General features: G+C 37.6%; 1 protein-coding gene across 1 annotated transcript in view; it reads left to right on the top strand.

Moving 5' to 3' along the window:
* Positions 1–13,273, top strand: part of EML4 (EMAP like 4) — a 156,531-nt gene that overhangs the window by 111,284 nt on the left and 31,974 nt on the right. Inside the window, exon 8 of the mRNA XM_084283965.1 lies at positions 8,510–8,633. Within this exon, the coding sequence (XP_084140091.1) occupies positions 8,510–8,633 (124 nt within the window). The remainder of the gene's footprint in view (positions 1–8,509; positions 8,634–13,273) is intronic.

The following is a 13,273-nucleotide window of genomic DNA, read 5'->3' as shown; positions in this document are numbered from 1 at the left end:
ACTGCAGGTATTGCAAGTGAACATCGCCAAGACCTGGGCACTTCTCTCTTCCTGCCAGCAGCCACAGCCTTGGGGACCACAGCCTGCAGCTGCCTCGTGGGCAATCACTTGAGAGTTTCCTCTGCATAACACCATGCTGAGGCCATACGTGTTATTGGTGTTGGTCACATACCTTCTGTTGCAGCACCCGATTTTGCTCCCTCGGTGCCTCTCTCTCTCACGTGGTGTTGAGCTGCACCTGCTCCACATTAAGGTTAGTCCTGAGCTCTGTGCATCTGGGCTTATGCTGAAGCAGATGTAATGCAGGAACGCTTTTGTGAAGCCAATCCCATGAGCAAAGGATTAGACACACTTCCTTACATATGCTGGAGAGGTTTTGGGGTTTATTTTTTTTAGTTTATTTTTCAACATTTCTTTGTTTATCCTTCCAAAACAGGACAATTTTTTGCAATAAAATCCAATACTAGGAGGTATTAAAATTCTGTAAAAATCCAATAAAGTTATGGATGGAACAAGCAGGTGCTTACTTAAAAGGGTACTAATGAAAAACATTCACTGCATTCCTAAGTTTGTTTCTTTTTAGATTGTGCTTTATTAGTTTCCAGTGCTTTTTTCTTTTGTTAGTTTTAACTGTGCTATAGTTCTAGCTTCCCAGAATGAGGCAATCATGAAGCCCACAGTGGAAATATTTACCCTGCTGACAGTATGTTCAGTCCACAGAGAGTGCAAAATCTAGTAGCTGCTTCAGAACAGTTTTGCTATCATGGGTTTTCTGTCAGATGCTTGTTGAAGTTGCTCACGTATCTGAGGGCAAATAGAGACCCAGTCTATCTCATTATTATTGGGCTGCTGGCTCTCATGCAGGCACATTGCTTGTTATTAAAAGCCTTAGATACTGTCAGAAAAATAAATTTCCATTGAAGTGCTTGGGAGTTCTTATCAGTGGTTCCTGCAGAAGTCAGGATTTATTTTTTTTAAGCAGGAATCATTTAGATTCAGTTTTATTGAGCATATTAGTGTTCAGTATTGCTTTTTGTCAGACTTTTTTTTTTTTATTTTTACATAAAATACTAGTTTACATTGCAATAATTCAAGTTTAATATTAAATAGTAACTGTTGTTACTATCTAGATTCTTAATGACACAGGCCTGAAAGCAGAAAGCTTGTGGGAGAGAAGCTATTTGTAGTATTAAAAAGCATACTTTCAATGATCAAGCAGCTAGAATGTGAAGACAGATTAATAAGTGCACTCTGGATATGGTAGTTTATTGTATATTGTTAGAGAGTTCTGCTTCGCCAAGCTAGTTGGAGATGTTTGAGGTTTTTTGTTTGCTTGTAATTTGCTTTAATGTTGAAGATTCAGATGATAAACACAAGTAGATCTGAGCTGCAGGTTTTGAGATGCGGGTTTTGATGCATCGGTCCCTGTTGCTCTCCCATTGGCATTATTGAAAAATAGTCATTAATAGTTTGTAAGACAAGATCATATTAATGTTTTTTTTCAAATAATTGAACTTAGATGAATGATTACCTTTATTTATCCACTATTTATCTATTATGTGTATGTATGTATACATACACATGCATATATAAATGAAAAAGCAGCTGTATACTCATTAGACTTCCTATTATGCGTAGCCTTGCTAGCCAAAAAGCATTTAATTACAGCGTAGACTTGCAGGGCTACCTCAAAGTCTGCCTAAGTAACGAGGAATAGTGATATATAATTTTTTCTTCTAACATTTTCTCCAGTTTTCTTGTAAAAATCAGTAAGAGGTAATGAGGGCATCTCACACGTTTCTAGGAAACTACTGTATGATCCTTGACTCTTTCATTTTGAGGAATGTTTTTTGTAGGTCAGGATTTTGGTTTAGTTATGTCACTCTTCAAATTTCTGAAGGATATAAACATGCCTCCTGAATTGTTCTTCTCTGTAGATATTTTTTAGTTAATCTACAAAGATCTCTTTGATCTTTTTTTTTCTCCTGTTTTGCAGTTCCTACTCATTTTCTGACTTATTTTCATTTGAAAACCTTCTATATTCCCCCGAGAATATGATTCACAAAGTAATAAATTGCTTAAGTGTAATTGCATGAGTCTTCCTGTTCTGACTTCATGTAAGCACTGATTTCAACCTTTCAGATAGCTTGTATTGCCATATCTTGCATGTTTTACCAACAGTTTCCCTGCATGCCAGGTACGTTCACTGGTTTACAGTGCCTGTCAGTGGAGATGCACTTGTTTGCTTGCAGATCAGGCAGGCTTCTCAGGTTCCCTCTCAGCAACAACACATTGTTTCATCAAGGTATTTATACCTCTCTTTTCTAGCAGGCCATAAACTTTCAGAGAACTCTCAGTAGAGTATATACTCTGGTTGCTAATGTCTGGTTGCAGCCTGCTGGGACCTATTTGGCTTAGCGTTTACACTAATGAACTTAGCACAGGAAAGTAGGAGCATGGAGGAAATTTCACTGATGATGTGAAACCAAGTAACCAAACTGATACGGTAGAGGCTGGGAGTTTAATACAGTAAGACCTAGATGTTCCTGAGCCCTGGATTAGTATAAAACAAAATTAAATTATTCAAAGTGCAGGATCACATATGCAGGAGTTGCTAACAACCTTTTAGCTGTAAAAGCCTGTTAGGTTGTCTGCCAAAATGAAACGATGAGGAAGAGGGCTCTAATGTTCTTGTTAATCAGGCAAAGATTGGACCACTTATGAAAATATAAATGCAATCCCAGGATGTACCAGAAGTAATTCTAATAGAGACACACAGCCTGATGGAAAAAATATTGCATCAAAACCCTGATAGGTTCTCCTCTGTAACACTGCATGCAGTTATTGCCACCCACGTTCCTAAAAGGTAAATTTTGGGGCCACATGGGAACAGACTGAACGTTTGCCATGCAAAAGGACAGTTAAGTAGCAGGATATTCTTACTTTTGCAAATGGAAGGCTGTGAGGCAGAGCATGATTGGGGTTTTCATTCTCACCTTTTAGACACTTAGACACTTTAGACACTTTATTTTAGACAGCAGCTGGCCATACCTGTGCTGAAGTTAGCAGCCTTGCTGCCACACAAAAAAGTAAACAGCCTGACCGTGCTTTCTGAAGCAAGTGCTGGAGCACCCTGAGTGTAAAAACTGGAGCGGAGAAGGTGGGGAGGGCACAAGGAGACATGTCATATGGGGTAGCACAGGGCTCCTGTTACTGGCAGGGCTGGCTTTGGCTGTGGAGGTAGCTCCAGCTCCTGACGTGGCTTTGCAGAGCCTCATGGGCTGACAGCACAGCTTTAGGCCTGCTCTCTCTGTGGAGTAGCAGGGCTCTGTCTTTGCATCGCTCTGTCTGAGCACCTTTGTGTGTTGGATCAAGTGTTCTTGCATCTTTGGGACTGAGTTACTAATTTCCCCATACCTCTGGGGATCCCACAGGGGCCTGTGTGGGGTCTGCTTGGTCCAGCACAGCAAGAGGGCTCCCATGTGAGGCTCATATGCCTGAGCTGAGCCTGTGAGCACAAACTGGGAGCGTTGGTCCTCTGTCCCCTGGCACTTGTGCAAAGACATTGTTGAGGCTCCAGAGGTGAATTATTGTGGAGCCAAGCGGAGTCTGGCAAGGGCTGTGAATTTGAGCTCAAAGCTTCACAAAAGCAGCTCCAGCTGTTCCCAGTGAAGAGTTGGCCCTTGAAGCCAGAGTGCTGCATCCACGTGATGCAGCCTTTTGTAGCAGCTCTGTGCTTGAGCTGTTCTTTGTCTGGTGTGGATAATCCACAGCACCTGGGTGTGCTGCCTGTGGAGCTGTAACTGTGCTTTTAGGTGCATTTGATCCATATTTGAACGGATTTATGGGACATCTGTGGTTGCAGTGGTTACATATTGATTTATTGAGCACAAAGGTCATTTCAGGTGTCCTCTCCTGTTCCCCCTTCTCCTAAAATGCTTCTGCACAGTGGGTAGAGGGGTCTGAACATCTCTTCATCAGAAACAGAAAATTTTTAGTTGGTTACCTGCTATTTTCAGGCTGCTGGATAAGAGAAGTGTTGGATTTTTAATTTTTCTTTTATCCCTCAAAGTTCTTTATAACTTCTTTCTCTCCCCCTGATACCCACTTGTCCACATTTCTGTTATGGAATGGCAAAGACCCTTTTCTTCCAAAAGTGAAGTGAGGAAAAAAGAATCTGACATAGTGTTCTGTATCTGGAAATAGCAAGAGTACAGGAAAGAAACAGTGTGATGCTCTTGAGTATGCAGTTGAGCAAGTAGGATATGAAATAGTTAAATCTCTGGTTTTCTTAACTTGCATTTACAAGAATTTGGCCTTAGGCAATTAGTTTCTGTTGAAGAATGGTTTTGTTGATATGCTGCCATCATCTCTAGTATTTCAAAAGATTTTTACATTAATATTATATCTGCCCTACAGGTTCCTGAAGAAAGGAAATTTACAGTGTTAGACAAAAACCTTTCAGTGGGTTGTCTGTCTGCTTTTTTTTTCTAATCCTCCTTCTTCTGTAGGGAGAGGCTTAATCAAGTTATACCTAAGCTGTGTCTCTCTAACAAGTGTGTTAAGCGTGTATGTTCAAAGGTAATCTTTAATACACACAGCTAGCTAATAAAAGCCAAAAATGTTCTTTCTTTAATAGGGCAGTTCAGAGATCTGACTTGCATCTGACAGCCCTGCAGTCTTTTCTCCAGGCTCCACAAGACCTCTTATCTTCTGACCAAAGACCTGACAAAATTCTTAGACTCTATCTCTCTTGTCTGTAGGGTCCAACAGGTGCAACTGCCTCCATCCATACGCATTTCAGTTGCAGCTTGTCTCCACTGTTCTAAGCAGCGATAAGAAATTTGAACATAAATTCGTGGCATCATATTGCACTGATCTTATGGAACCAGAAGTGCCAAGATGAGTGCTAAGCAGAGAATTTGACTTGCAGAAGTGGGTGGTCTTTCTCAAATACCTTCAGGTTACATCGTGTTTTAAGAGCATAAACACCAGATTTTAGCAGACAGGCCTTTACTGATAGATTACCCTTGGGTTTGATAAGAATTGTTTTCTTTATAAAATACATACTATAAAAATATTTTCATGGAAAAAATGAGACACTTCTAATTTGGAATAATCATCTAAAAATTTCTGTCAGAGTAGTTACAACACAGATTTTTCTTTTCTCAGCAATGTAATTAAGCAGTGCACTTTTTGTAAAAATAACTATTGTTTCTAATTTATCTACTGGGAAGTGATTTTCTTTGTTCTATGTTCTTTGATATTTGATCTGAGGCAAGTTTTCTACTGTTGTCAATGGACAGACTTACAGGGTTCTTGTTCAAAGGATCTGTATTTGTTCTTTGAAAGAAATGGGACAACTGTTTTTCATCTTCTTTGTGTTTGTTCCTTTGATACTTAAATGGCTCAACTTTCATTGTATTAATATCCAAAATAAGGAAAAACCTTTACACTTGTGCTAGTTTTACATTGCTCTATTATTGCAATTTCTGCACAAGAAGTATTTTTTTTTTAGCCTGTGATCAATCTGTTTATTTATTTTCAGTGGCTTTCAGTTTTATTTGGACTCTCACTGGGAAATTCACTTCTACTGCCTCCAGGGCTGAGGAAACCTACTACCAGGATCGAGAGAGACACAAAATTCAAGTAAAATGAGTTCTTGGTCTCAGAAGGTTGATTTGAGCATGCTAGTAGTAGGAAATGAGTCACAGTAATCATATCCTTTAAGGCTGGGAACTCCATCAATTTGATAAACTGGGACCTACTTCACCAGTTAATGAGAAAAAAGTTTTATAGAAATTATGAAACATCAAGAAATTAAAACTTCTGTGCACTAAGAGCAAAAAAATAAAAAGGTTTTGATAAGCCTTCTGTTTTGTTATATCTTCAGAGTGAATATTGTGCATGGGTAGAGAACTTTTAACTAGCTTGTGTTCAGGTACATGGATTTGTTGACCCAGTTAAATCATTCCATTGGAATGAATGAAATACTTGGAATGTAAATATAAATATAGTGTATGTTTCTAGTGTATACTTCTGTGCAACACTGCTTTGTATCTTTGGTGCAGTAAAATAGTCACAGGTTTTTCCCCTCTCATTCTCTTCTGACTGTACATAAGACTTAAGAGAATATGTTTCTGTGATCAATTTCAAATTGAGGGAGGGTAGGGACACTATCTTAAGCTTGGTGAATATGTTTCTGATCTTACTCACAACTTCAATTATTTATCAATCTTTACATCTTTTAAAATATTTTGATATGCAAGAGACTATTTTCGCAGTCATCACTGAAATTACCTGCTTTCTCTTGCCTTTTTGGATAATCCAAGTTAGACATAAACTATTTGTGTTCATTCTAGAATTCAGTCAGAATAAGTCTGAGTTTCACATAATTTCAATTTTAGCTATTTCAGATGCAAAACATAGATTCCACATTCATACAATCTATATAATAATCCTACAACTTAATTCAGGAAAGATTTATAAGCATTACCTGGACATTTACAGGATGTTTGTCTCATGTTTGTCTTTTGAAACAAATATAAAAATAATTGTTTAAAGATCTTCATTTCAGAGCTCAATATTATTCATATCAGATGTGATTAGACATTTCTTCATACTTTAGTGCTAATTCACAACTATTCTAATCTAGTCTAAGTCAACTATTTATGATTTGGTTTGAAACTCTTCCATTCTCTCTGCTATGGTTTTCAAATCCTTACTCCAAAAAATAAAATATTTAAGATTCACAGCAGAGTATTATAATATTTAATTTGTGATATTAGTTACATTAACAACAGATATTAGTCACTAAAGAAGCTGAAGCGTGATTTTAAAAAACAAAAAACAAAAAACAAAAAAACACATTGATGCAAAATTAATGAAATAGTTGGATCCCTTTTAATTAGTGCCTTTTGAAATGCAGCTCCTGTGTCAGTAGAGTTGGAAGTGTTGGCAGTAATTCTTGTTTATTTGAGGCCTGATTTAACTGTGTCACAATACTATTTTTGCTGCATGGTGGAGTGTAAAGACCCTTAAAAGTCTTCAAAGGTTTTATTTGTGGGTATCGTTTTTTTTCTTTTGAAGTTAGAAAAATCATTTCTGTCGTAGTGTGGAAGGAAAACCCTTGTAGGACAGGGGTAACATATACTAGTAACATATACTAGTTAGAGCTGTTCCTTAAATGTAAATGAGTTACCTTCCAACCACTAGCTGTTGTGTTTGACCAAGCCATTTAGCTACTCTGTAATTAGTTTACTCTGGTGGAAAAAAAAAAATCTGGTGTTCCTTGAAAGAGAACTTCTAAAGACTTGTAGAGTGCACAGGTGCCCCAATAAATGTGCATATTTTTTGTCGCAGCTGAAGACAGTGTTACAACTGGAGTCATCTGTTGCATCTTTCCATCCTTTAGGATATGGTGCAATATTCAATAGGATACAATTGAAATGCTTTTAATAAATTGATAAATCAGGTTAGTTTATTAGTTACTTTGTAAATTTCAGATTGTATTCATCAGCAAAGCTTTTGATGCTTCTTCCTGAAGCATTCTTGTGTATTAGTTGGGCTATTAGTTTGGATGGGTGGGCAGCTCAGTGGGTAAAAGATATCGTTGGATGGTTGACATCAGAGGCTGTGTTTTTGGGGTCCTGCGCTACCTCATGACCAGTAGGTAACAAGTGGAGTCTGTTGGGGTCTGTCCTGAACCTGTCCCATTGAACAACTTTTGCAGTGACCTGGAACAGGCAACGCAGTGCATGCAAATTTACAGATGGCAGTAGACCGGGGAACAGGAGCAGGGTGGAGGAGTGGTATGCCTGCAGGAACCTCACAAAACAGCAAGAACAAATGACAAGTCCTGCTCATCAGAAAAAAAGAGCCCCCTGGCAGGGATGCAGACTGGGAACAGAGGGGCTGGGGAAAGGCCTTGTGACCAGCTCTGTGGGAAAGGCCTTGGGGGTGCTGACAGGTAGCAAGGTGCCCAGAGAGGCTGTGCTATCTCCATCCTTGGAGCTTGGCAAGACTGAACCAGACAAAATCCCAAAAAATCCCAATACCGTCAGACCTCATGGCTGCACCTGCTTAGAGCTAGAAGCAGGACTTAAATGTCCTGAGGTCCCTGTTCAACCTGAAATATCATATCCTGTGATTTCATTATAATTTATTTATTCAATTTCATATTTTAATTTAGATTTAAAATTTACCTTTGCTCTGTAATTTACATGTTGAAAATGTTACAGGCCTAATCTAGTCAGAGAGTTATCTTAAATTCAGCTAGCACTTACTGTGCCTGTGTGTGTGTGTGCGTGTTGTTTTCGTGTTCGGTTAGAAAAGTCTGGGCCTTAACCAAGTTCACATTTCAAAAATAATTGTTATATCACAAATATTATTTGCATCTCTGTGCTAATTACTAGTTTTGGTTCGTTTGTTTGTTTTTTGTTTTATTTTTTTGTGTGCTCATTTCTTGTGTAAACTTGCCATATGATTAATATACTTTTTGTTTCAACAGAGGGAGAATATATCAAGATGTTCATGCGGGGTCGACCAATCACAATGTTCATTCCTTCTGATGTAGAAAACTATGATGATATTAGGACAGAGCTGCCTCCTGAGAAGTTAAAACTGGAGTGGGTGTATCCTTGATACCATTAACTTTTTTTTTTTGTCTTGCCATGCCTTTCCGTTTTTTTTTTTTTTATCAGTCTTGTGTCTTCTTTGTTCACTGACAATTTACATGGGAGTGGAATATTAACAGGAGAAAAAAAAAAAACACAACACAGATACGTGCAATTCCGTGCACTATTTCTGTTTCAGCTCTGAAATGAAGTGGTTGATATCTTGGACAGTCTTTTACTAATATAATTAAATATATTAAATAAATCAAATATATCATGTGAAGAAGTAAATTGGTATGTGGCTGACAGCATTTCTACAGACTTTGCAGATCAGAAGTTCATAAGAGACATGCTTCTGCACACATTTGGGTCTTCCCATCACCCCCTCTCATCCCCACAGATTCTTCCTGTAAGCTGTGATGATACAATTTTCTTAGTCCTCCTGTAAAATAGCAGGTCTAGACAGCACTCGAATTGATGTAATAATCCTTCTGATCTTGCTGAAAGCAAGAAAATTTTTATAAACATTGATGATGTGCTGGCATATGTCAGGATATGTGCAGACAGGGTCTCCCCATACATCTATTAGCGTATGTGCATAAGGCATGTATTTTAAGCCACCCTTTGTTACTCAGTTAAGGAAAGACGATTTCTGTATTATTTTCTCTGCTTTTATTAACTTTTAAATGTTTGAAACTAAAGATATTGGGTATTCAGTTATGAAAAAGCAGCTGTGGAACTAGTATCCTTTGAACTTTGGAGACAGATTGTGAAAGCTTAGGCCATAAAAGAGGAATATTTTCTTTTAAAAGTCTGATTGGAAAGAAAACTGAGCTCTTACTCAGGCTTTGCAAAATTGAGGTAATTTGCTTTCCTACTGTCACCACTGTTGGGTGCTGATGCTGGCACTCATATGACCATGAAATAATGGGTTGGGTCAGTTGCTGATCTGGCTGAAATGCAATCTTTTTTTGTGGAGTTAACTTTCAGCGGGATCAACTCATTAATTTGATTTGTCCCACAAACATGCAAGGGCTAGGATCAACACACTAGAGGAAGGCCCAACCTACTGTTTCAGCAGCAGTGAGGAGTTTGGACTGATGAAAACTGATCGTGAAATCATACCCTCAGTTAAGTAGGTGCAAATCCCTCTGTGGACACATTTATTTAGTGTCCAAGGACCTTAAGTTCAGGTTAAATCAGTTTCATGCTTTGGGCTAATTAAAGTGAAATAAATCTAGTCTAAACAAATTGTCCACATGTTTTTGGAATCTGTTTAAGGAAATGTCATTCTAAGTCAGACTGCTATATTTCTGGCTATAGGATATCTTTTGGATATAATGTTGAAGAAAACAATGAGGAAAAAGCAGTAAAATTTGTGAGGGCGTACTGTTGATCCATATGACGTTGAACAAAATTGGCCATCAGTTTTGGAGACGTGAAGTTCCAGCAGGAGATCATGTACTTTGTGTACAGGCTTAGAAAAGCTGAGAAATCTGCAAGCCAGCCATAACTTCCAAAAGTAATGGCAGATTGAAGATTGTACACTTTATTAACAAGGTAGGAGGACAGTTATTCACAGAGTATTTGAGTAATGTCAGTGTTGTGCAACTGAAAGGTTAATGGAGTGTTGAATAATTCAATTGGTAAGCTTTGTTTTAAAGGTCTTTTAATTCTTCAGCAATTGCCTTCTGGATGGTTGTTTATAATTGGGCTTTCCTTTGATATTACCATACTGGATGCTATTTACAGGCTAGCTGATGAACCATGAGGATAAACAACTTCAAGGCAAGAACAGAGGCAAAAGGTTGTGTGGTAGGGTTTTTGGACTGTGTTGTGTGGGGAGGTGGGAGTGGAATTGTTCTTTTTAGATGACCTGTGTCCTGTGGGTGTTTTCAATGACTGATACCTGGTACTGTAGATTCAACAGAACACACTTTGCTTTTGCCTGCCCTGCAGATTACTGTCAATTAAAGAAATACCTAAACGGCTTGGCAAGAAGTAGTAGTTCATGGGGAAATCTGAGCTGACCATCTCTGGTTCCCGAGTGATTTCATGTAAATTTAGTTTGGGTATCCCTGCTTTGCAGTACAATCTTGCTTACTGCACTTCAGAACTGGTTAAATAATATCAGGTATTCCTACTAAGAGGGAAATGGGCTGCTCTACAGAGATCACTGTCAGTGCTGCTGTTGATAGGCAGTGACTTTTTAGCCTCTTTCTAGTGTAAAGTAGCTCAGTTTCTGCAGGGAATTTCTGACTTCCCTTTATAAGCTTATTTTTAACACTGGTGCTCTTTCTAAGAATAATTCGAGTCAGTTGTAATGATACTATTGAATACTGTTGTACAGCAGATCACTTTCCGTGGGGGCCTTGGCTATTCTTACCATATTAAAAATAAAACAAAGAAAACTAAAAGCTGTTAAATATATATATATATATATATATATATATATTTTTTTTTTGTGACAATATAGTCCAAACCTTCACAATATTGACTGAATTTCTTTCAGTCTTATTGAAACATGTCTTACTGAAAGATAAACATTGAAATGTAGTGGAAATTAAGCATCAAAGTAGTATTGCTGTTTTTCCTGCAGAGAGTTGGTCAATCATTGTATTAATGTATCTCTGCTCTCTTGTTCTGAGAGTGTGGAGAAGGAAAGAGCTGCTGTGGAGCAGCAACACCTCTTGTTTTCTCTCAAGATGCCTGGGATAGAGCTTGAAGAAAGCAAAAACTTCTCTCACAAAGTAGGTTGTTGCTTTACATGCTCCTAGAAAATGCAGCCACTCTTTGGTACGTTATTATGTAGGAGGGTGAAGGAAAGAAACGGACTGAGAAAACGTAACTGTTTTTTGCAGCCTCGTGAATGCCAGAGCTTAACAGCAGGTGCCAAAATATGTAGCCGTAGCTTCACATGGTAAACGTCTGAGATGAAAGGATGGATGTTCAAAGATGACAATCACAAGAAATCCTTATCAATACATTGCCTATTTTATACAGCAGATCAGCAGCATCTGCCTTTCTCCTCTGAGATGCCATTTAGAATAGTGTTCTTCATGCTTCTGTATAGAAATAATATTTTCACTAGTTTATAGCCTGTCATTTCTGAAAGTTCACTGAACTTGTTTATTTGTTCTGCTTTTGTAAAGGGCCATTCTAGAGCATTTTTGTTGTTGTTGTTGTTGTTGTTCCACTGGTGTTTGAAAGAGGAGAGGAAAATTTAGTGTGAAGGTAAATACTGTTAAAGGAGAAACCGAAGCATCCTTTTTCGTGCTCTCAGCATTGTGTTGTATCAGCATTTCTCTTCACATTATTTGCTAAGCAAGCTTAGCTTCAGAGGTGCCACTGTGTTCTTCTGTAGTAAAGGGAAGACAGCAAGATAGAAACGTTTTTTCTTTTTCTTACTCTAAAAAGACTTAATTGATAACTGAATGCAGTGTCCCTCTTTGAATCACTATTTATTTACATTATTAAATGAACATATTTAATTTTGCAAGTGTTCTTGTGGTACAGTAGTCTTGTAATTTGATGGGCTACAGGGACTACATCCCTGTAGTTTCAGTAACTACAAAAGAGGAAAGACCTATATTTGCTACTCATGTTGTGGGGCGTTTTTTGGATGTGGAGGGTGGCATTGGGTGGTATTTTTGTTAGAGAAGTAGTTCTTGTTCAAGAGCAGAGGCCAAGCTGTCAAGCAAGGAGATTTTGGTTTAAAAACTCCAAAACCTGTGCTACTGCACCTGCACCTGTAATTATGAGAGGGCCAGCTTAACCCATCCAGCTTTCTCCATGTTGGTCTTTTACTTTATCCTATCTATCTCAATATCCAAGACCTTGGAAGCCTTTACCTAAAGTTGCTTGAGGCATCTCCTGCTGTTCTAGGTATATTAGTTGGCACTAAAAAGGGAACCTCTCCCTGAAGAGTGTAGGACACAACGAGAAAATTATATATATACATACATATAAATACATATATATATACACACACACACACACATATATATATATGTATTTATACATATATATATACATATATATACACACACATATATGTGTGTATTTATATATATACATATGTATAAATACATATATATACATACATATAAATACACATATATATATGTGTGTGTGTATATATATACACACACATATATATGTGTATTTATATATATATACATATGTATAAATACATATATATACATACATATAAATACATATATATATACATACATACATATATATATGTATGTATATATATAAGGCTTCAAAGCTGCTGTTCAAGTCCGAGTGTTGATTTTACTAGTAAAGAGTGACCCTGGAACTGAAACACAGGCACACAGACGCATTAATAATCTGGATGAAGAAAGTCGCACCAGCTTCAAAGTAATATCAAGATACAGTTACATTTGATCAGTGCTAAGTCATGTCTTGATTGTAGTGCATAAAACATCTGAATGTTGTTAGTGTCATGGTAGTTATACAGGTTTTCTACGAAAATCATCCCTTTTATATATTTTGGGTAGTTTGAGGTAGATTATTTTTCCCTGTGTCAGTTCATTTTGAGATTTGTTTCCTTTAAAAATACTCTAAAATGTTCTTAAGAACTATTTTCTGGACTTGGCAGCTGCTGTGCTGAAGCTTGCCTTTTTCTGAAG

The sequence above is a fragment of the Netta rufina genome (genome assembly GCF_964035555.1).
Source record: "Netta rufina genome assembly, chromosome: 3".
Classification (NCBI taxonomy): domain Eukaryota; kingdom Metazoa; phylum Chordata; class Aves; order Anseriformes; family Anatidae; genus Netta; species Netta rufina.
This window is presented reverse-complemented; position numbering and strand designations above follow the sequence as displayed.